The sequence below is a fragment of the Selaginella moellendorffii genome, unplaced genomic scaffold (genome assembly GCF_000143415.4).
Source record: "Selaginella moellendorffii unplaced genomic scaffold, v1.0 SELMOscaffold_11, whole genome shotgun sequence".
Lineage (NCBI taxonomy): Eukaryota > Viridiplantae > Streptophyta > Lycopodiopsida > Selaginellales > Selaginellaceae > Selaginella > Selaginella moellendorffii.
Genome location: NW_003314272.1, coordinates 501,585 through 523,950, shown reverse-complemented (window position 1 = coordinate 523,950; position 22,366 = coordinate 501,585). Strand labels below are relative to the sequence as shown.

The 22,366-nt window shown below is 49.4% G+C and overlaps 6 protein-coding genes, 1 long non-coding RNA gene and 1 pseudogene across 11 annotated transcripts; 4 read left to right on the top strand and 4 right to left on the bottom strand.

Annotated features, from left to right (window-relative positions):
* Positions 1-285: 285 nt before the first annotated feature.
* On the bottom strand, positions 286-3,573 carry LOC9651627 (putative elongation factor TypA-like SVR3, chloroplastic). The gene is made up of 14 exons (XM_002968628.2): positions 3,194-3,573; positions 3,014-3,129; positions 2,751-2,954; positions 2,500-2,676; positions 2,297-2,449; positions 2,146-2,232; positions 1,950-2,084; positions 1,775-1,891; positions 1,557-1,708; positions 1,426-1,510; positions 1,267-1,361; positions 1,043-1,205; positions 727-922; positions 286-639 (listed from the first exon to the last, which is right to left on the bottom strand). Exons 1-14 carry the CDS (start codon positions 3,429-3,431, stop codon positions 503-505), a joined length of 2,055 nt encoding a protein of 684 aa, XP_002968674.2. The 5' UTR covers positions 3,432-3,573; the 3' UTR covers positions 286-502.
* Positions 3,574-3,649: 76 nt separating this feature from the next.
* LOC9651626 lies at positions 3,650-5,612 on the top strand (annotated as a pseudogene).
* Positions 5,613-5,636: 24 nt separating this feature from the next.
* Positions 5,637-9,333, top strand: LOC9650784 (DNA-binding protein SMUBP-2). 3 transcript variants are annotated; one of them, XM_024673960.1, is made up of 7 exons: positions 5,637-6,227; positions 6,322-6,645; positions 6,759-7,039; positions 7,092-8,129; positions 8,237-8,405; positions 8,526-8,683; positions 8,758-9,000. In XM_024673960.1, exons 1-7 carry the CDS (start codon positions 5,735-5,737, stop codon positions 8,899-8,901), a joined length of 2,607 nt encoding a protein of 868 aa, XP_024529728.1. In that variant the 5' UTR covers positions 5,637-5,734; the 3' UTR covers positions 8,902-9,000. The 3 variants fall into 3 exon arrangements, with proteins under 3 accessions (XP_024529728.1, XP_002968946.2, XP_024529730.1); XM_002968900.2 differs by having other exon boundaries at positions 5,643-6,227; positions 8,801-9,333; XM_024673962.1 differs by having other exon boundaries at positions 5,987-6,227; positions 6,327-6,645; positions 8,801-9,333.
* Positions 9,334-11,359: 2,026 nt separating this feature from the next.
* LOC112345972 lies at positions 11,360-11,914 on the top strand. The gene is made up of 2 exons (XR_002992243.1): positions 11,360-11,460; positions 11,644-11,914. It is a non-coding gene; the product is annotated as an uncharacterized LOC112345972 (long non-coding RNA).
* Positions 11,915-12,954: 1,040 nt separating this feature from the next.
* On the bottom strand, positions 12,955-15,646 carry LOC9650782 (uncharacterized protein YKR070W). Its single transcript, XM_024673837.1, has 14 exons — positions 15,528-15,646; positions 15,340-15,455; positions 15,242-15,277; positions 15,115-15,188; positions 15,005-15,045; positions 14,846-14,917; positions 14,616-14,787; positions 14,468-14,563; positions 14,330-14,397; positions 14,115-14,280; positions 13,987-14,070; positions 13,584-13,935; positions 13,326-13,403; positions 12,955-13,264 (listed from the first exon to the last, which is right to left on the bottom strand). Exons 1-12 carry the CDS (start codon positions 15,587-15,589, stop codon positions 13,876-13,878), a joined length of 1,047 nt encoding a protein of 348 aa, XP_024529605.1. The 5' UTR covers positions 15,590-15,646; the 3' UTR covers positions 12,955-13,264; positions 13,326-13,403; positions 13,584-13,875.
* An 18-nt stretch (positions 15,647-15,664) lies between these two features.
* Positions 15,665-17,329, bottom strand: LOC9651625 (probable mannitol dehydrogenase). Its single transcript, XM_002968625.2, has 7 exons — positions 17,320-17,329; positions 16,978-17,125; positions 16,811-16,924; positions 16,478-16,702; positions 16,144-16,429; positions 15,938-16,091; positions 15,665-15,881 (listed from the first exon to the last, which is right to left on the bottom strand). Exons 1-7 carry the CDS (start codon positions 17,327-17,329, stop codon positions 15,685-15,687), a joined length of 1,134 nt encoding a protein of 377 aa, XP_002968671.2. The 3' UTR covers positions 15,665-15,684.
* Positions 17,330-17,510: 181 nt separating this feature from the next.
* On the top strand, positions 17,511-19,585 carry LOC9651624 (purple acid phosphatase 23). Its single transcript, XM_002968899.2, has 7 exons — positions 17,511-17,763; positions 17,839-18,030; positions 18,081-18,402; positions 18,456-18,664; positions 18,716-18,906; positions 18,982-19,263; positions 19,321-19,585. Exons 1-7 carry the CDS (start codon positions 17,511-17,513, stop codon positions 19,522-19,524), a joined length of 1,653 nt encoding a protein of 550 aa, XP_002968945.1. The 3' UTR covers positions 19,525-19,585.
* Positions 19,586-20,698: 1,113 nt separating this feature from the next.
* LOC9650780 (cytochrome c) lies at positions 20,699-21,469 on the bottom strand. Of its 3 annotated transcripts, none has more exons than XM_024673840.1 (3): positions 21,344-21,469; positions 21,131-21,264; positions 20,699-21,087 (listed from the first exon to the last, which is right to left on the bottom strand). In XM_024673840.1, exons 1-3 carry the CDS (start codon positions 21,462-21,464, stop codon positions 21,025-21,027), a joined length of 318 nt encoding a protein of 105 aa, XP_024529608.1. In that variant the 5' UTR covers positions 21,465-21,469; the 3' UTR covers positions 20,699-21,024. The 3 variants fall into 3 exon arrangements, with proteins under 3 accessions (XP_024529608.1, XP_024529607.1, XP_002968670.1); XM_024673839.1 differs by having other exon boundaries at positions 20,699-21,077; XM_002968624.2 differs by having other exon boundaries at positions 20,699-21,053.
* Between the last annotated feature and the right edge of the window lie 897 nt (positions 21,470-22,366).

The following is a 22,366-nucleotide window of genomic DNA, read 5'->3' as shown; positions in this document are numbered from 1 at the left end:
TTTAAATGCGAACTTGTGGTGGCAGCGTCGCTGGGGAGCAAGCGATGCAAGTTGCAAAGATTGGATGAAAGAGCTAGCAGAAGAAACCATAGCCAAAAACCATGGATAATTCATGACTGCCATAAATTCAATCCATCATCCACTGGCAGGCAAGAGCAGGCGGCAAGGAGAGAAAGAAGAAAATTTAAAGGAAAACACCATCAATCAAGACTGAAAACTCTTGCCTGTCAATTTGGTTCGCAGAGAGAAAAAAAAGAGAGCTCGTTTTTCTATGAAAGACAGACCTGATCCAACACTCGCTCGATAAGCCCATTAAATTTCTCGTCATGAATCTTTACGATCGATCTTTCTCGTCTTTACAGATATAGCTTACAAGTGTTCTTTCCGGAGGTCCTATCCTGGGCCTGGAATGAATGCTATACACTTGAAACTTAGCACGAGTCGTACCTCCCTCGTAGAACGAAGTCGCAAACTCTAGCAATCGATCAATCCTATCTGGAAATCATCGCCCACCTCGCCTGGCCATCCGGGGATTTTTGCACATCCTCACGCTCACTGGAGTTACTTCAACCAGCTCGTCCTCTTCAATGTACTCGACGCAGTCGTCCAGGCTAAAGTCTTGTGGTGCATCCAGAACAACTGCGAGAAAGAAAAAAGTTGGGAAAGAAGAACGAGTCAAAAAGATGATGAAGTACAAAGGGATACAAAGAGGACATCGGACAATACCAGTTTGCTCCTTGTTGGACCGGATATTGGTGGCTGCTTTCTTCTTGCAGACATTGATGGAGAGGTCGCCTGGCCTCTGGTGGATGCCAACAATCTGTCCTTTGTAGACTTCCACACCAGGACCCAGAAAGAGTTGTCCTCGCTCTTGACAGCTACAAAGAGCGTAGGATGTTGTTTGCCCAGTCTCAAAGGCCACCTGCAAGAAACACAGTGGGAGTGAGGTGACTTCGCTGACAAAAGCCTGGAAGAACTAGCTAGCAAAAAAAGTTGAATTGTTCCTCCTACTTTTCTTTGGAACATGTATTCTGGTGCTTACCAGCGATCCCTGTTCCCTGGTGCTAATATCACCAACGAATTCTTCGTAGCCGTGGAAAACAGTGTTGAGGATGGCCGTGCCTCGGCTCGCGGAGAGGAGGGAGTTTCGGATCCCCAAGAGGCCTCTGGTCGGGAGCCTATACTTTAAGATGGTGTTTCCAAGTCTGGAGAACCAAACAGAGAACTAGTAAGCTTTAAACTTAAGCTTTAAACTACTTCACTTACTCCGAGGCTTGCATGTCGAGCATTTGTCCACGGCGTTTGCCGAGAAGATCAACTGCGGCTCCAACGTACTGCTCGGGAACTTCAACAATAGCATCCTGTGCAAGTTTTTGTGCTTTGCTCGTAAGTAGCAGAAAGAATTTTTTCCGAAGAACAAAGTACCTCGTAAGGCTCGAGTTTCTTTCCGTTCAGCACTTTATGGATTACTCTGGGAGGACCAACCATGAACTCGTACCCCTCTCTCCTCCTGCACGACAAGAATGAGAAATATGAAAAACAAAGCAAGAACTTACATGTTTTCGATCAAAATTGTTATGTGAAGTGTGCCTCTTCCACTGACAATGAATGTCTCAGCAGTCTCGCCGTCTTCTACTTTCATCGCAAGGTTTCTCTCAAGCTCGCGATAGAGCCGATCACGTAAATTCCTACTGGTAACGAACTTTCCCTGCAAACAAGACAAGAAAAATAAATCAACTCACAACCACGAAAGCAAGTGAAAGTAGTTTACAACCTCTTGCCCGGAAAATGGTGAAGTGTTCACAGAAAAAGACATCTTCACCGTGGGCTCCTCTACTTTAATGGAAGGAAGTGGTACGCCATTTGCCTTGTCTGCCACCGTTTCTCCAATCTGTGGAGTAAGAAAGAAACGTCAATCTCTCGCACTCTAAGTCGGTGAAGCTACTTGCCATAACATCGTTGATCCCAGCAAAAGCGCATATATCACCAGCCACGACTTTAACGGCTGGAACTTTCGCAAAGTTCTCAAAAACAAAGATCTCGCTCACTTTGCCAACCCTGTCAGCTTCATCCGGCTTACAAATCTGAGAAAGAAGTGAGGGATTTCTTCCAAAAGAGAAGCACAGCACCAAAGCTATCACATACCTTGACTTCGCCCTTGCTTAATGTGCCAGCGTTCACTCTTCCAATGCCAATGCGTCCCTTGTGCTCGTCATAATCCAAGTTGGTTACCTGAGGAGCATGAGACGATCAAACAATCAAACCATATCGACAGAACATTTGGAAAGGAACTTACAAGCATTTGGAGAGGGGCATCTATTTGCACGCGGGGCTCAGGAATGCAACGAAGAACAGCCTCGAAAAGAGGCTCCAGGTCGTTCCCAAGAGCATCTGGTTCCAGGCCAGCTTGTCCTTTGAGGCCACTCGCATAGATTACTTGAAAGTCACACTGTAAAGCAAAGAAACCATTGGAAACAGCATTGCACTCCGAGAGCTTACTTGCTCGTCAGAAGCCTCGAGCTCCAAGAACAGCTCGAAAGTCATGTTGATAACGTAGTCCGGCCGAGCTGCTGGCCTGTCCACCTTGTTGACAACAACAATAACTCTATGGCCAAGCGCCAGAGCTTTCTTGAGAACAAATCTCGTTTGTGGCATGGGACCTTCCACAGCGTCCACCTAAAAGAAACAAAGAACTTTGAGACAAAGTTTCTAGATTTCTTCCAAGTTGGCATGGAAGAGAGAGTTCTTACGAGGAGAAGAACACCGTCAACCATGTTAAGAACACGCTCCACTTCTCCTCCAAAGTCCGAGTGACCCGGTGTGTCGATGATATTGATCTTCGTCCCCTTGTACGTGATGGCCGTGTTCTTGCTGAGAATTGTAATCCCTCGCTCTCTTTCCAAATCATTGGAATCCATGATTCGCTCTTGGACTGTTTGGTTGTCCCGGAAAACCTTCACTCGAGCAAGGAGAACCATATGCAAAAGAAAGAAAAGAAAACGAACTGCTCTACCTTGGATTGTCGAAGCATTCCATCCACCAGCGTGGTCTTGCCGTGATCGACATGAGCGATGATGGCGAGGTTCCTTATATCAGTCCTCAAGTCCAGCTTCTTTGGAGCGTCCTTGACTAGATGGAAACAAGAAAAGACTATGAGATGAAAATCCTCTAGAGAATAGAAGTTCTTCCTCACCTTGGACTGATTCCTCGGTTGTGGCAACTCGGCATCGCGGCGCCGGAGCAATCCTACGCAAATTGAGATGCAGCGATCGCTTCCGGAGCGCTCCAAGCTCGAGCTTGTCGACAATCAGCCGCTTCTCCTCGGAGAATCTAGCCAAAACTCTACTGCTACCGCTAATGCTGCCGGTGCTGCTTGTGGTGGTGGACTGGAGTAGCCCTCTTGAGGCGGTGGCGGCAATCTCCATCGCCATCGTGGAGCACCGGAGCAAAGAATGGGAGGAACAAGGAGAAAAAAATGCCCTCTCTTTTCCGCTGTAGAAAGGAAGGAGGGTTTTTGTCCACCAGTCGCTTAAACCCTTGGGCGACGATTCCCTGCTTCATACCACACGCTTGCTATCGCCATTACCGTCAGCCCTAAAATATTCTTCTTTGTAGAAAGGTTTTAGGGTTTACACGCTATGGCCGCGGCGGTGGCGATGCCACCATGGTCTCCAGTGTACAGGTATGGCGGCCATCTAAGCTACGGCGCCATCGCCGCAGATGAGGGCCGCACAGGTAGAGCTTCCAGAGCCCGAGAGAATGAGGCTAGGCAAGGAGAAGACAAGGATTTGGGACGGTGTGGAGGGACTTAGATTCCTCCCTCCAAGCTCGCCCAGATGATGGGCGACGTGAAAGACATACCAGAGGATGGCCTGGGAGGCTCTGCGCAAGAGCATCAATGGTCTCATGAACAAGGTGAGCGCTTCCAACGTGGAAGACATCGCCAGGGAGCTGATCGCTGAGAACTTGGTCCGGGGCAGGGGATTGTTCGCGAGGTCGTGCATGAAGTCGCAGATGGCATCTCCGGCCTTGACGCACGTCTTTGCCGGGCTAGTCGCGGTGATCAACTCCAGGTTTCCAGCTCTCGGAGGGCTGCTGCTGACGAGAATCATCCTCCAGTTCCGCAGGGTCTTCAAGAGGAATGACAAGCCTGTTTTGCTCTCTTTTACGAAGCTCCTGGCGCACCTGGTGAATCAACGCGTCGCGCACGAGGTGATTGCGTTGGAGCTGCTCATGCTGCTGCTGGAGACTCCAACGGATGATAGTGTGGAGGTGGCTGTGGGATTCCTCAAGGGATGTGGAGCGTATCTGCTGGGGACATCGCCCAAGTGCTTCCAGATGGTCTTCGATCGGCTCCGAGCTGTGCTTCACGAGGGAGAGATCGACAAGCGTGTCCAGTTTATGATCGAGGACGTCTTTGCTCTGCGCAAGTCCAACTTCCAGGGGCATCCAGCGATCATGCGAGAGGTGGATCTTGTCGTGGAAGGTGACCAGGAGACGCACCAGATCTCGCTCCTGGACAAGGACCTGGATCCAGAGAGCGGCCTTGACATATTTTCTGAGGATCCGGATTACTTGGAGAACGAAAAGAAATACGAGGCCATCAAGAGTAGCATTCTTGGAAAGCAGGAAAAGAATGGCTCGGAGCCGAATGATCCCGACAATGGTGAAGACGAAGAAGAAGAGGAAGAAGATCCTTCGCAGGGCATTCAAGACGTCACTGAAATAGATCTGGTGAATCTCAGGCGGACCATCTATCTGACGATCATGTCCAGCGTCGGGTTTGAAGAGTCTGGGCACAAGCTGCTAAAGATGGAGATGGAACCAGGCCAGGAGAAAGAGGTATGTATCATGCTTCTGGAATGCTGCTGCCAAGAGCGGACGTACCAGAGATATTACGGGCTTTTGGGACAGAGGCTTTCCATGATCAACCAGAAGTTCCAGCAGCAATTTGGCGAGTGCTTCCTCGGCCAGTACGCATCAATCCACAGGCTAGAGACCAACAAGCTCAGGAACGTGGCGAGGTTCTTCGCGCATTTGCTAGCAACGGACGCTCTCCCGTGGACGAGTCTCGGGTACATCTGCTTGAGCGAGGAGGCGACGACGTCGTCGTCTCGCATCTTCATCAAGATCCTCTTCCAGGAGCTCGCGGATCACCTGGGATTGCTCAAGCTGAAGGAGCGCCTAGACGACGAGCAGATGCGAGGAAGTGTGGCCGGCATCTTCCCGCGAGATAACCCCAAGAGCACACGCTTCGCCATCAACTTTTTGACCTCCATCGGCCTAGGTGGTCTCACGGATGGCTTGCGGGAGTTCCTCAAGAGTTTGCAGAGCCATTGCTCGTCGGAATCATCGTCTTCTTCTAGCGAATCCGAGTCTGATGAGGTTGAAGTAAGTAGAGAGGAGGAAAACGTAGAGTTTTCCGGGTAGACTCGACGATTTTGATACTTGAAACTCTAGAGCGATCAACCATGTAACACTTGGTTGGCAAAGGAGAGCGATCTCGATTTTGTATGAGAAACCTCGACTATCGCGCAATCTCGCAAGAATGCTAGCAGGATGGAGTAAAAATCTTCTTTTTTCTCAAAAACTAATCGCTTGGATATTACTTCTCTTTGATCTGGGCCATGGAAGTTCTCTCGAATTCTTGTGGCGCGGTCGTGTTTGGAGCTCGTGTCGCGATGCTGTAGCCCGCGTTCCCAAGAGCTCGAGATTGACCACTATTTGATCGACCATGGCCGCGGTTTGCAATCCCGAGCTCTTGATGCATGGCTTCCTGGGCAGGAGGATCAAGGTGAGAATGAATCCTAGCTCGGATCTTGCTCACAGCGGCAACGCGATCGTGGCGGCCTTGAGCCGCGAAGACTGCAATCCATTGGGCCGCAGGGAGCTGGGGAAGAAGGTGGTGAGCTGGGTGGGGCGAGGAATCCAGGCTATGGCGGCCGAGATCGCCGAGGCGGAGAGGGCGCGTGATTTGGCCGGAGTGGAGGAGAGAGTGGGAGTCGGGGAGGAGCTCGTGAGGCTCGTCCAGCCATTTCTCGACAGGGTGGAGCTTCCAGAGGGCCTGGAAGATGAGTGCCAGCGAGCCAGGAATCACTATCCCACTCTCTATGATCACTTCCAGCGAGAGCTCAAGAACTCTCTGGTGGATCTCCAGGAGAAAGGGAGTGTCGAGGAGTGGCAGGAGACGGATTCGTGGAAGTTGTTCAAGAAGAGATCAAAATCCGGTGAGCGTTCTTCTTCTTCCTTGTCATTCTCTTTGATCAGGGATCGATCATACCGACCGATCATTCTCAGAACGTGATTTGGATTGAAATCTAGGCCAGCATCGAAGCTCCGCGAGGATCAAGGTGGCGAAGAAGAGTTTTAACGGGTTGACCGAGGAGGTGGTGGCGGGGATCCAGAGCAAGGTAGACGCTTTCGTAGATCGATACCTCGAGCTCTTGAGCGTAGAGAGACAGGCCGAGTTGGCTGCCACACAGCAAGCACTCGATGGAAGCAGCAAGAAAAAGCTGAGCTCCGGCTGCGGTGACGAAGAGGATCACGATGAGGAGGAAAAGAGTTCCTCGAGCTCTTCCAGTCCTTCCATCTTGCATGAAGAGTGTGGTGCATTGTGCGACCTGGTTGCTGTCAGTTCCTTCAAAGGTCTCATCATTTTCTCCCTGTGAGGTTGAGCATGATCGATGCTTGAGCATATGTCGATCGCATTCCTTTCTTTCATGGTTTCGTCTAACTTTGTGACTGTCTCTTCTTCTCAGGCTTGGGAGGCACTGAAGTGGTGTCCTTTCGATCCAAAAACTCGCAAAACCGGCTTCCTCCGACAAGCCTTTCTCCCGGGGATATGGTCTGTGTGAGAGTTTCGAACAGGCAAGGAATCCCTGCGACTGAGTGTCTGCGAGGCTCCGTTTACAAGCTTTGTGAAGATGGCCAGTTTATCGAAGTAGCTCTTCCCGGTGGAGGCCGGGCGCTGATGAAGCTATCGGGTCGCTCAATACGGATCGACAAGATCTTTGATCTCGCCAACGCAACAACTTACGAGGTGTGTTTGTTTCACTCAAGGATCTGTCTTAACTTTGCTTGTTTCTTCCCAGCGAAACTGTGAAGCACTGAAGCAACTCAAGAAAGTTGCAGTGAGCAAGGACAATCCAGCAGCTGCCATCGCCGCTGTTCTCTTCGGACAAGGAGAAGAGATCGAAAAACTTGCTCGCGGCAAAGACCAACTTGAAGATACTCACTCGCTGCTTGCGTCAACTTTGTCTGGAGCATCCTTTGACAAATCCCAGAGGCGAGCGATCCAGCTCGGGCTGGACAAGTCGAGGCCAGTGGCCGTGATCCAGGGGCCTCCGGGGACAGGAAAAACAAACGTAGTGACGGAGATCATCATCCAGGCCGTGGCTCGCGGTGACAAAGTTCTTGCGACAGCCCCTACGAACGCAGCGGTGGATAATCTCGTCGACCGGCTCAGCGACACGAGCTTGCGGGTTGTTCGCGTCGGGAATCCTGTGAGAATGTCGCCCTCGGTCGTCTCCAAATCGCTCACTCACATCGTCAGCTCCGAACTCGTCGACTTCAAGCGGAGCATTGCCAGCGACAAAGCCGCCTTGAGGAGAGCTTCTATGCGGTGCCAGGATGGCAAGATCAAGGCGGAGATAGACAAGAACTTGCGGAGGCTAGACAAATCCGTGAAAAAAAAGGAAGAGGAGATCCCAGTCGGGGTCCTGGCGGCTGCCCAAGTTGTCCTGTGCACGAGCATTGGAGCTGGCGATCCTTTGCTTCGCAAAACCGGGTTATTCGACCTGGCGGTGGTGGACGAGGCCGGGCAGGCGATGGAACCGTCGTGCTGGATCGGAATTCTTCGCAGCTCGCGCGTGGTTTTGGCCGGGGATGCCTGTCAGCTGGCACCAACGGTATTTTCAGCTGAAGCCGTGGATGGAGGCCTCGCAACTTCGCTGATGGAGCGAGCGTCAACGTCGCTGGGCCACTCCGCGGTGATGAACACGATGCTCCAGGTCCAGTACCGGATGAACGAAGCCATCGCGAGCTGGGCGTCGAGCGAGATGTATGGAGGATTGGTGAAGACCGCTCCTTCGGTGGCCAAGCAAGTTCTATCGGATTCGCCACAAGTCAAGGTACTTGGACTTTCTTTCTTCTTCGACTTTCTTCTTCTTCTTCCATGGCAGGAAAAAGAGAGATTTTGTTTTTCGATTTCTTACGCTTTGATTGCTTGCTTTCATAGGAGACGTGGAGGACACGAGCAGCCATGCTGTTACTGGATACAAGAAAAGCGTTTGGAAGCCTGGCGATGGGATGCGAGGAGTGCATGGACTACTTGGGAACGGGATCGTTTTACAACGATGGGGAAGCCGACATTGTTGTGGAGCATGTCAAAGCTCTCATCCACTCAGGTTGCCTTCGTTCTCCTCTTTTCACTACGATTGGATTGATCAATCGTATCGTTCTAGCTGCTTAATGGATCGGCAAAAGATGGTTTTTTCATTGCTAAGTTCTTCGCTTTTAATATGCAGGAGTTCCCGCAAGTTCTATTGCCGTGCAATCGCCGTACCTGGCACAAGTCCATCTCTTGAGAGCCAGGCTCGACGAGGAAAGCCTGGGAGATATCGTACAGACCGAGAGCATCGACAGCTTTCAGGGACGAGAGGCCGATGCTGTCGTGATTTCCATGGTAAAATCTCCCTCTTTTTTGCTTTTGGATCTTGTAAAAATCTTTCTTTTTGATCTTGCGTGATTGCATTCCAGCCAGATAGTCTATATCTCAGGATCACCTCCTCTGTTTGTCCAGGTGAGATCGAACGAGCTGGGAGTGGTCGGATTTCTGGCCGACAAGCGGAGGATCAATGTGGCGGTGACGAGGTCGCGCAAGCACGTCGCGATTGTGTGTGACAGCTCTACGGTTGGCTCCAATCCATTCCTCCGCCGTCTCCTCCAGCACATTCGCGCTCACGGGATCGTCGTGGTACGCGAGCAGGAGGAACAGCGATCGTACTCCTCCTCCACCCAGTGATTGATCGAGTGATTGATTCAATATAAGAGAATCGTATCGCTTTAGCTTGTTGATGCAGGCGTACAGGAGCAAAACAGCACACCCGGCGTCACGTCCAGGCTTCCTCAACAGGTTCACAGACCTCAAACCTGAGGAAGTGAACCCTCGGCAGAGAAAGAGTTAAAGCAAGTAGATTTCTCATCTCTTTCACAGGCACAGTTTCCACTGTAGGAAAACTCTTCGAGTAGCTATGCTTCAGTGTTTGAGAACAAGACGAACCTTTGCTTACTTCACTGTTGGTCATTCAATATTGGACGTCGTCTAAGCTGGAATGTGCTGGATGAAGTAGAAACAGGAGGAAAATGTAGTTTTTTCCAAGTAGACTCGACGATTTTGATACTTTGGAACGATCAAATGGGCGAAATGAAGAGTTTTGTTAAAGAAAATCGAGATCACTCTCCTTTTGTTATATGGTCAATAAATTAAGTGTCAGAAGCGCCGGTGAACGTTCTTATTCTAGATGGCAAAAAAAAGTTTCAAGGGATTGAGCGTGGAGATGGTGGCGGGGATCCAGCAACATAGACGCTTTCGTAGATCGATGCTGGCCTAGGCAAGAAAAATCTTAGCTCCCGCTGCGGTGAAAAGCATGAGGAGGAAAAAAGTTCCTCGAGCTCTTCGAGTTCTTCCATCATGCATGACCTGGTTGCTATCAGTTCCTTCAAAGGTCTCATCATTTTCTCTGCTTGACCATATCTATAGTGTCAATCGCATTCTTTGTTTCATGGTTTCTAACTTTGTGATTGTCTCTTCTTCCCAGGCTTGGTAGGGGTGTCTTTTCGATCGAACCTAGCAAAACAAGATCTTTGATCCCGCCAAGGCAACAACTTACGAGGTCTGTTTGTTTCATCAAAGGATTATGCTTCCGACAGCTTTTCTTGTTTCTTCCCAGCGAACCTGTGAAGCAACTGTTCTCTCTTCTTTTGTTTGCTATGATCCTTGTCATTGATATCGACGGTCTGGATGATGTTTCTAGATGAGAATAAAGGCAGCGGGTTATTACTAGGTCGAGGTGTATAGGTATGGGAAGACCAATAGAGGAGGAGGCGTTGTTGCGCTTGTTTGAAGAGTGGAAAGAGAAGTGGCACAAGAGTTACTCCAGTGCAGAGGAGGAGGCGTATCGCTTTGGGTTGTTCAAGCAGGCGTACAAGGAGATTGAGGAGCACAACAGCACACCGGGCGTCATGTCCAGGCAGGTCCTCAACAGGTTCACAGACCTCAAACCTGAGGAAGTGAACCCTCGACGACGGAGTCTAGAATTACCTCTTGAAGATGACAGTCATGCACAAGAAAAATGATATTTAGAATTCCACCTAAAGCAATTTCTAATTTTCTCTTGTCTCTTGGATCTTCTTTTAAGGATGGTTATTTTGCATGACGTTTTCTTTACTTGCTTTGGGGGCTTCTTTTTTCTTTTCCAGCAGTAGCTTGATCACGGCATCCTTTCCACCCCGAACTCTGGGACTTGTCAAAAAGACACTCTGAATTTTTGGTTCCAGCCCGAACTCTGGGACTTGTCAAAAAGACACTCTGAATTTTTTGGTTCCATTGCAAGAGTCCTAAGTATAAGCGAGCGGTTGCATGCGAGCGGTCGCATGCGCCTTTGTATCCTGGCCTTTTTTCATCACCAAAGTCGTGCAGCGGTAGGATGGTAACATCAAGACGTAAGTGCGGCGGCTCAAGACGAGTGTTAAATTGAGCGGGGGCTAGCGGTGGTGGACGAGGCGGGGGAGGCAATGGAAGCGTCGTGCTGGATCGGAATTGTTTGCAGCTTGCGTGTTCGCAACTTTGCTCATGCAGCGTCAACGCATAAGCCGGTGATAAGCGGCGATGCTCCAAGTCCAGTGTGTCCAAGCCGGTTCTTTTCACCAACACCATATATTCAAAGAATCTAAGAGTAGAGGATGGATAAAAACCTCTCTACACAAGCAAGCAATCAAAAGCATTGTCAAAGTGTAGGAAATCGAGATCTAAGCCATAGAGACAAAGAAAAAAAAACATAGAGACAGAGAAAGAAAAAAGAGAGAAAAAAAAAAAAAAACATAGAGACAGAGAAAAAAAAAAGGCGTGGAGGACGCGAGCAGCCACACTGTTGCTGGATACAAGACAAGCGTTTGGAAGCCTGGCAATGGGATGCGAGGAGTGCATGGACCACTTGGGAACTGGATCGTTTTGGAAGCCGACATTGCACGTCAAAGTTCTCATCCTGGACGCAGGTTGGCGTCGCTCTCTCTCTACTCCTTTTGTTTCCGGATGGATCGATTGCACTAGATCGACTATTCATCGCAAAAGATGGTTTTGATAAGTTCCTCGCTCTTTCCATGCAGCAGTTCCCGCGAGTTCTGTTGCGGTGCAAGTCCATCTTTTGAACTTCAGGAACGAGAGGCCGACGCTTCCAAGCTGTAAGATCTCTCTCCGGTTTTGCTTTTGGAGCTCGCTCTCTTTTATTTATTCTTGGTGCCAAAGCAGAGGCATGGTTCTTGCGTGATTGCATTAGCTAGAATCTCCAGCCAGATCTTTAAATGAGGATCACCTTTTCCTCTAAAAAATTCCTCCTCTTTTCTTTCCCTCCTCTGTTTCTCCAGGTGAGCTCGAACGAGCTGGGAGAGCGGTCGGATTCCTGGCCGACAAATGGAAGATCAATGTGGCTGTGTGACGAGGTCGCCCAAGCACGTTGCGTTTGCGTGTCACAGCTCCACAGTTGGCTCCAGTCCATTCCTCCACTCCAGAGCATTCGCGCTCACGGGATGAGTAAGACGAACAGCGATCATCGGCGGGATCGATCGTACTGCTCCATCCAGTGAGTGAACATGTGATTGATTGGATACATGGAATTTGATCGACTGATCCTATGCACAAACTTTGGCGTGTTGCTATCTCCATGACGATACTCGCCCGATAAGTCTATTTGTTCTTCTCTCTTTCAGCATCAAGAGGAGGAGCGCTGTACATCACTGCTTCTCGAATGTGGTTTCTATGCCATGATCGATCGATTGATTTATCTAGGAGATGATGTTACAAATCTCTTCTCGAGCAGCGCGCGCGAGTATGAGATCGCGAACGAAAATTCACCCTGAGAGGCTTTTTTTTTTCCCTGCGGGAAGATTCATTGGGTCGTACGTCGTCGCGCTCTGGAAGAGAAATCCTCGCAGATAAGAGGGGCAAGAGGATCGATCACCTGGGCGATCGAGGCCCAAATTCACGACGAGCCGCAGCTGAGAAGCTGGCCGATTTGGGCGGCCGGATCATCGCTGTGGTCGAGCAGCCAGACTACGTGCTGGAAGAGGTGCGCGTCGCAGGGAATGGTGAGCGCCCCGGATTCGTAGTGGTAGCCATACTCCTCGGCGGCCTTGTCGAGCAGCGGGCGAAACAGGGGATTGTTGAGATGGGCAGTGCCCACCACGAATCGCCGGCGCTGCTGCTCGCTCCGCCCCACGTAGAGCGCCAGCGATCCCTCGGGCACATCCGGCGGCGCCGCCTCCCCGCAATTGGGCGAGGAGATGGCGGTGGAGCAAGGAGAGGAGGACCGACTGCTGAGATCGTCCCACGAGGAGCTGGAGACGCGCTGCAACCAGTCGGATCCCAGAGCCGAATTGGAGCCGCAGGAATAGGAGCTCCGGCTCCGGGGCGACGACGAGGAGGAATTTCTCTGCTGGAAGAGCGATGCAATGCCACACATTTTCTTGCTCATTGCCCCGCGAAAACGCTCAAACTCCGCGAGTGAAAAATAAAATATATAACCCGCCTTTAAAGAAGAGAAGGGAATATAAGCAACGCGGAGAGCCGAGCATCGTGGCCGTCCACGTGTCGCGATTTTCGCGGAACCCCATCCTGCCCGTCGGTCAAAACTTCGTCTCTTTTCTCGCCTAGCTAGCGGTTGCGAGACAACAAGGAAGAGAGAAAAGATGGCCTCTCAGCAAAAGAGAAAAGCAAATGAGGATAACGATCATACATGCGTAGACAAATTCTCGGCGAGCTCTTCTTTCTCGCCTTCGTCTTCGTCTTCTCGGGAAGCTTGGTTCGCTAGTCCCAATAACAAGCGAGCGGACAAAAGACAGGGAAGCCCCACCGAATCTCCAACCAATGCTGCTACGACCTTTTGGATCGGGAAGAGATGAACCAAAGCTCTCGTCGCATCGCGCTACACCGAGGCGATGGAGAGCTCCCCCTCCTGCAAAGATAACCGACGCCACTGTGAGAGAAGCACTGCACTGCAGCACTGGAAGAAGTCGTTCCAACAATGAATGGAACTGGCGACTTAACTTACCTGGTTGCTCGCAGGCCGCTAACGTCCAGCTCCATCAAAACCAGAGAACTGGCTCCTACTGCTGGAATCCTCGCAGGACTGGAAAAACGAAAAGAAAAAGTGTGAGAAAAAAGAGAGAGAGAAAAAAAGAAGAGAGCAACGAGGGGCGAAGGCAACAAGCATTCCACACGGGGATACTGCTGCGGTTTTTCTTTTTTTTTTTTTTTCTTTTTTCGCGGCATTTACTCCAATTGAGACACCCTATCCACCAAACCGTACCTCTCCGTGGCCTTGTTCCGTGCATCCTTTTGTCCCTTGCAACCAACCACCGGCGCCACAGGACTTGTAAATGCCTCTGTCGATCCGCGATTGATACATTTGCCTTACTCTGAACAGGCCCGCTTGATCTGCATGGAAAACTCGAGTTTTCGTTCCATCAAGCAATGTTAGTAGGGGAAAAAAAGATCTCTCGCCTCCGTACGACGAATTTTCAACGCCGATGGTAACCAGCGATGAGAAAAAGAAATAAAAAAATCCAGACGTCCTTACAAGCTACACCGACGTTGATGTCTCAATCTAGTCCCTCTCTTTTCAATATAAAATCTACTGCCTCGACGATGTTATCGACGACCTGAGGAACAAATATCGGAGTTAAAGCAAAGAAATCGCTCACAAACTCTACCCCATCGGCTGGAAATTCTTCGTCGTTGTTGATTCCCCTGAAGCATCCAGTCCTCACGAGGATTGAAAACCATGGCTTTCCTGCCTAAGGACAACGTTAAGGTGTTGAATTATGCACAGTCACACCACCTCCTTTGCACCGCGGATGTCAGTCGCCGGGTTGTCACCAACCATGTAGATCGTTTGCAATGGATCCACAGAGCCAGCAAGTTTCTCCAATTCTTTTCTAACGAGTTTGTACGTCGCTGGTTTTGGTTTCCCAAAAGACGTGTACACCATTGGCATGCCGGTTAATCTGAACACAAGGAATGTGTAAACAATGCAGAAGCTTCATCACGTTTTACCTGGTATAAACGCTTTCCAGCGCGATTCGAAATGCTCCCATCCCATACCTCACGACGGGAAATGCTGACTGCACATGAAACAAAGATGAATTTTTTTGTTCTTCCAAAAGCTCGAGGAATGCCAGGTGGATTCTTCACCTGATAGATAAGATCGTCCGCCGCAAAATATAAAGGCGGAGCCTTTCCACCAACTTTTAAAGGATTGCCTCCACCATTTAGAACATCAGAAACCACCTGCAAGCCAGCACTCCATATTGTCACCGAAATGAAAATCCAGAAACACGACCTGTATATCACGGCCCCAATCAACAGGGTCGCTTACGATAAAAACAGCTTGGACGTCCTGCGATTCCCTCCCTGCCAATGTTGCCGAGCCAGCTCTCGACCACGGCTTGTACTGTTCCAATGGATCAATGCTTTCAAACTCACAAACGTAATCGTCCATCGCAACCACGTTCCTGGTGCAGTACAATAATGCTTGTCAGCGTCGAAGCTCTAGCGAAGAAACACGCTTACATGAACCCGTAGTGCCGCAGCACTTGAGCCGGCTCGCCCTTGCCAACAGCCAGCGTCCTCTTGTCCCGGTAGCTGCATCACGCAATCAGCGTTTACGTCCACTTGTCTATCCGGGCACACGCACAAACATACGTGAAAGTTGCAGTTTAAACCACTGACCAGCTTGCAAGTTCCTTGAAGGAAGTGTGGCTCAAGAACACCTGTACAAACGCGCAGGAGCTTAGAGAAAATGGTGAAGAAAAACAAACATGGAGTACAATCCCGCTTGCCTGATCACTTGACAACTTGATCTTCAGCAATTTGCTCAGCTCCAAGGATTTCTTCTCTTCCGTGTACCCGCCACCTAGAAAAATGCGAAAAGATCAGTACGAGAGGAAGAAAGACCATCTTACCGACCGTTTGTGAAAAGTATAAAAGGGACACGAAGCGTGGCTGCAAGGCACAGCAAAGGGAAAAACAATCAATAAGAGAAGAAGAAAGAACAACATACGTGCTTTCTGAAGAGGGCTCTTGATAGAGACGAGCAAGGGCCTGCGATGACCCACACAGCGGCTTGTTTGCGCGAACAAGGACGCCATCAATGTCAAAGGCAATGCCGAAAGTACTATGCCTGGATGGGGCACGCAAAGTGACACAAGCATCTCAGCTCACTCCTTCAATCGCGATCCACATTTTTCCATACCTTCGAATCGACAGGAGGAGCGTGGCACAAGCCTTTCTAGAGACGCGACGAGCGAGCGCCATCACTCCCTCCCGCCCTTGCTCTTCGATAAACCCTAATCAAAATTCTTGGCATATGTTTGTTTATATTGAATGGAATTTCTTCTTTCCCTCTCTCTCTATTTCAAAGTCTTTTCCACGTCCAACACGAAACGATACTTCACATCCGATTTGCGGAGGCGTTCCATAGCTTTGTTGACGTAGTCCATGGGGACGAGCTCGATCATGGACGTGACATTGTTCTTGCCGCAGAAATCCAGCATGTCCTGCGTCTCTTTGATTGATCCGATGAAGCTACCGGCAAGCGTTCGACGACCTGGTTGATCCATGGAAACCTTTTAGAACTCGAGGAGATCAAAAGAGTTCGCGTACCAAAGATAATGACTCCTGCCGGAAGATCAAGGGGCTTGTCTGGTAATCCCACCATGACGAGCTTTCCATCGATCTTTAGAAGCTCGAGCAAGGCATCCAGGGGATGCGGCGCAGACACCGTATCGAGGATGTAGTCCATTGTCTTCGCAGCTTTCTGGAATCAAAAACTTAAGAAGTTACAGTCCCCAGGAACGATTGCTCGTTACCGTCATTTGAGCTGCGTCCCGGCTGACAATGAAGTTATGAGCACCCAGAACTTCCCGGGCTTCCTTCTCCTTGTTTGGAGAGGTGCTGATAACTGTGACTTTCATCCCAAAGGCCTTGCCAAACTTGACGGCCATATGACCCAGACCACCGAGGCCGACGACGCCAAAGTTCTTCCCAGGCTGCGTCATGCCAAAGTGCTTCATGGGACTGTAGACGGTGATCCCAGCACACAGCAAGGGTGCCGAAGCGTCCAAAGGAAGATTGTTTGGAACACGGCACACAAATCTGGAGAAGAAAAGAGTTAGACTTGTGCTGCTAAAGATCCTCACTTACTTCTCGTCTGTCACCATGAATCCCGAGTAGCCTCCGAAAGTGATCTTCCCGTCTTCCAGACTGTTATACGTCCAGATAAGTTGATCGCAGTACTGCTCGTCTCCGTGCTTGCAGTGGTCGCACTTTAGGCAGGAAAACACCATGCATCCCACACCAACGTGATCGCCAACCTTAAACTTCTTGGCACCGGGACCAACCTCGGTGACCACTCCCACAACTTCATGCCTGGTCGATCATCTCACCCAAACGTTTAGTCACCCGGATGTTTGCTTCCAATGTTCTTGTTTTGGATCTTCCAGTTTATAACCCAGACAGACGGACTGCCTTTCTTACCCAGGAACCATGGGGTATTTGGACGAACCCCACTCGTTGTGGATCAAGTGTAAGTCTGTGTGGCAAATTCCACAGTAGGAGATCTTGAATTTTACATCGGTAGAACGCAAGGGTCTGCCATTCCAAAAAGAATGTAGTGATGGAGATGGAATGAGAACGATTCATACCTTCTGGGGAATTTCCATGGAGCTAAGACACCCGAGGAATCCTTGGCGGCCCAGCCAAGGCACTCCGATTCCTTCCCCGTGTTGCTGCTCGGCCGAAACAAAACGAAAAACCGAGCAATGTCAATCCGTCTGCAAGCTGGAAGGAAGCCTCACGAATCTCTCTTCACGGAGGGATGATGACGCGAATGAAATCATAGCACTCGCAGATCGACGCGCTGGACCGACGAAACCCTAGAACGATCCCCAGCAAGAAACGCGCGCCTGTCCCATAAAAATCCACTCGGGAGCCGCGCCGCTACTGCCACCTACACTGAGACTCAAATCCCGACCCTATTCACCTGCTGCACGCCATCACCTCGCCTCGCGGAGCCCCGAGAAGACGAAGAGCTCTAGCCCTAAAATTTGAAATGCTAGGGCTTGCCACATCAGCAACGTTTGGCGCGTGAAACAGTACGCTCCCCAGTCCGTACGGTGGGGCGCCAAACGTATTTATTTTCCTTGGAGCTTTGCGGTGTTTTCTCTCCCGCGAATAAATGGATTGGAGAAGGAGGATCTTTCTTTTGGTGGAGATTTTTCTTCTCGCGGGGCTTTCGCGATCGACCCCGACGACGCTGGAGGGCCCGTTCAAGCCAGTCACGATCCCATTCGACAGCTCCCTGCGGCGAGGAAGCCAGGATTTGCCCACCGATGATCCGCGGCTCCAGCGGACGAGGCCCCACGGATTTCCCGAGCAGATCAAGCTCGCGCTCTCGCATCATGGATCGATGTGGGTGTCGTGGGTCTCCGGTAATCAAATCCATGAGATTGGGGGTGTGAATTGATCGATCGATCTTGAGATTTGTGTGCTGCTTGATGTAACAGGGGACTATCAAATCGGGGACAACGTCGTCCCCCTCGATCCTTCCACCACTAAGAGCTTTGTCCTGTATGGGACTTCCACTCACAACTACGATTTCCTGGCGGAGGGATCGGTGGTGGTCTACAGCCAGCTCTATCCATTCGTGGGCCTTCTCAATTACACCTCGGGATTCAATCACCACGTCCTCCTCGACGGTAAGATGTAGAGCGCAAATTCGTGGAATTTTCGGGAAGTCTCTGCGCAGGATTGAAGGCATCGACGACGTACTACTACCGATGCGGCAGCTCGCTGGAGCGATTGAGCGAGGAGCTCTCATTCACGACGCTGGACGATCGCGGCTATCCCGCGAGGATCGCCGTCGTGGGCGATCTGGGACTCACTTACAACTCGAGCGCCACGGTTGATCACGTCATCCGGAACGATCCCTCGCTCCTCCTCATGGTGGGCGATCTCACATACTCGGATCAATACATCACCAATGGCACTGGATCGCTCTGCTTCAGCTGCGCATTTCCAGACGCGCCAATCCGGGAGACTTATCAGCCTCACTGGGATCACTGGGGGAGGTGAGAGCAAGACTATAGATTCGCGATCCAATCCCTGATTTCCTTGCTCCCAGATTCATGGAACCGCTCACGGCCAAGGTGCCCATGATGGTGATCGAGGGCAACCACGAGATCGAGCCCCAGGCATTGGGCAAAACATTCGAATCATACAAGGCCAGATTCTCGGTGCCTCCTGGATCGAATTCCAGCCTTTATTACTCGTTCGATGTCGGCGGCATCCACTTCCTGATGCTGGGAGGATACATTGACTACAACAGAACAGGTACTACCTTGTAGGGTTCTTGGGCTCTGTTTTTAGGGTTCTTGGCACTAGGGGCTCAGTTCGCGTGGCTCAAGGATGATTTGCAGCGCGTCAACAGGCTCCTCACGCCCTGGATCGTGGCGGCGTGGCATCCGCCGTGGTACAATAGCTACGGCTCCCACTACCGCGAGGTCGAGTGCATGCGTCTCGAAATGGAGGAGCTTCTCTACAATGCCGGCGTCGACATTGTCATCAATGGCCATGTAAATCCCTCTCTCTTTTCGATCTCGACAGGAATCCTCACATTTGGGTTCCAATTTCTTTGGGTGTTCTTCCAGGTCCATGCCTATGAGAGGACGAACAGAGTCTACAATTACGAGCTGGACCCGTGCGCTCCGCTCTACATCGTGGTGGGCGATGGCGGCAATATAGAGAGAGTGGACACGGAGCACGCCGACGATCCGGGGAGGTGCCCCAAGCCTGAGGACAACGTCCCCCAATTCGGTGGAGTTTGTGCTCAAAACTTCAGCACTGGACCAGCGGCGAATCAATTCTGCTGGGGCAGGCAGCCGGATTGGAGCGCGCTGCGAGATGGAAGCTTTGGTCACGGCGTCTTGGAGGTAACCCCGAGAGTTGAACCTCTTGATCGATCGAAGTTTGCTCTTTTTTCTCTTTAGGTGAAGAACAATACCCATGCCCTGTGGACGTGGTACCGCAACCAAGACGTGTATGGTGATAGTCACCTTGGAGACCAGATCTACATTGTGAAATCACCGCAGTGCCGGAACTATCCCGCTTTCCAAGCTGACGAAAGATCGGGTGGAAACAGTGGAAGTCTCTCCAGGATCTTGGGAGCTCTAGCCATTTTGCTTTTACTCTAGAATTTTGAAAGTGCAAAAGTTAATAAAAATGAGCAGGATGAAAAGAATTCTCGCGAGTGAATTCCAGTAATTTCGGAGAGGGAAAAGCTAACTGGAAGTCTGGTTTCCAGCCATCCAGTCAAAACTGCCACTTTGCATGTTGACGTGGCCGTTCTTCAGTGGTTGACCTTTTCTCGGCAGCATATATACGATATCAACACAAACGCTGATCATATCATTGATTGGCTCTTTGTCTCTCTTTGATAGATTTTCTTTGCAAGAGAAACTCTAGATCATGTCTCGCGCACTAAGTTTTTTCTTCTTCGTCCTCTTGGTGGCTGCTGCTGTGACCTCTCGGCCAGTGAAGAATGAAACAGGTACGTACCGTTTCTTACAATCCCTGTTCTCCAATCTCGATTGAATATGCCGATCTCTAATCTCAATTGGATTTATTGATCTCTGTGTTTCTTTTGAAACATCATGGTCCATGCCTGCATTCGCTTGCATGCAAGCGTGTAACCTGGTTCTTACGTAATTGAATCTTTTTGTCTTTTTACAGTGATGGCTACGATTGCTAATCAGCTGGATTCCAATTCCACCGCAAAAATTGCCGAACCGGGGGTAAAATAATCCTGTATTTGAGACAATATTCTTGACATGCATGATCGTGTGTTGTCAGTCGACTATCTCTGGTGATCACGAGCAGCAAGCCCATGTCGACTACATTTATGATTTTAATCCTTGATGAAACGGGACATTAATAAGGATCATAGACTTTAAAGTGAAAGAAATTCTCATTTATTAGGAATAATATACCTTAATTTAATATAAATTTTGTATGAGAAAAAGTTGTACAAGTAAGACTGGAAACTTCCGTGAGTAAGTTTTATTTGATCAGAACAGCGAAACATTTTTTTATGAACATCACAAGGAGAGAGATCATATGGGAGCTCACTCAGTTATTCATCTTTCATCATATGGATATAGTTTGATCATCCAGAAGGATCTAGCAGCACTGGAGAACTCCCTCGACGTTCTGGATGCAGTCGTTGAGATCGCGACTGGAGAAGACGCGAACGCCATCCCCGCGGCTGCAACGGGCAGCCACGTTGCAACCGCGGGGCCCACGCAATGTGCTATACAAGTAAATATTGAAATTTAGCTCAGTTTATGATTTTTCAAGTTTGCGTGTTTCTTTTTAATTTTTAGATTATAAAAAGACACCCTTTTTGGGGAGAGACATCGATTTCTACGTGCCCATAGCGAAGATTATCCAGTGTGTCCAGGCACCGCCGTGAAAGTCTACGAAAGAAGTAGCAAACCGATGAAGTTCCTCCAAAGATAAAGGATTCAAAATAGTTATGTCCCGTTTGGACACCAAGAAAATTCCGCCAGAATTGCCAGGCCCTTCGCAGAACTTCCAGCAACTGGCTACAGGCAGTCAGAAACCTTACGGCCGGTCAGCACGCTCTTTTCAAATACGCGATCAGGTCGACTCTCTCCTGCGGGGAAGCGAGGCCATCATAGGGCTTTTTCGTTCCTGGAAAGAACTGCGATGGAGTGGAGGAGAAACACTGGATAATTCTAGCAGTACTGCGCGATCGTCAAGAGATAATGGCTGTGGTACCTTGTTCGGATAAAAAATGTAGTCGAAAAGCGCTCCCTCGTCCCAGATTACTTTCGTGTTCTTGTTTGCCGGCGAGAATGCGTAGCCTGGCGCGGTCCCTGCTTGCCTTCCAAACAAGCCGTGGAGATTGGGGCCTGGAACCGATCGAGATCAAGGGCCACAGTAAAATTCCGAAACTACAAGGACAAAAATCATCGATCAGCTGGGCCTTACCAAGCTTGTGGCCGCCATCGCTCTCCACTGCGTGACAGTCTGAGCATTTGGCCATGAAAATCTTGCGCCCATTGGCAGCATTGCGGACAATGACTGGCGCGTCCTGGAAGCTTGTCGCCATGATAATCCCTGCGGATAATTCTTGAATCTTGTTGCCACATGGCAAAGAATATTTGCATGTCAGCATCGGATACAATAAAAAAAAAGAACAATTTTGCACAAAAGTATATTTGCCCGGCTTACTAGAAAACTCAGCTCCACCATCGATGTTGCCTGACCACCTTCTCTATAACTCTGTCGCAGCTCTTCACAGCAACTACCTCTCCCTCTGCCGGATCCAAGTCGGAGAGTTCCTCACAAATTCCTACCACGTTGTAGTAGTTCCGGGCGGCACTTCTTGCAATGACTGAAATATCAGCTCTTAAGGAGGTCCTACAACCAAAATCTCATTTGGACGCATTGACTGGTTCAACACGGCTACTCGAGGACCCTTTGGACAGTAAAAGTTGACAAGGGGATGTGTTTCACACATAAAAGAAAAAAAACAGTTACCACTTCTTTCCCACCTTGGCTGGCAAGGGAATCTCATTAAAATGAATTCTAAATTTATGAAAAAAATAAAAAAATTATGAGTGTAAGTTTTATATCTTTTGTGTAGTGTTAAAAAGAAATTGCTATGATGTAAAATTAAATATTGAGAAAATGTTTTTTATAATTATATTTATTATATAAATTTTAATATAGGTTTATTTATAGTTTCTTAACTTATATATATATACATGCATTACCCTGGTTAGGTAATATACTAAATATTATGTGTCCATTTAAAATTGAGTATGATCCATAAACATGGGTTTAAACCCCAATTAATATACTATGAGCATGAATATCTAGTGCTACCTAGTTTCTCTTTGTGAAAGTGTGCTCTTGATGTTGTTTAATCTCTATAGGACATAGGATAATATACATTTATGTTTATCAATCTTTCAAGTTACTAATATTTTATCTTTACTTTTACTCTTT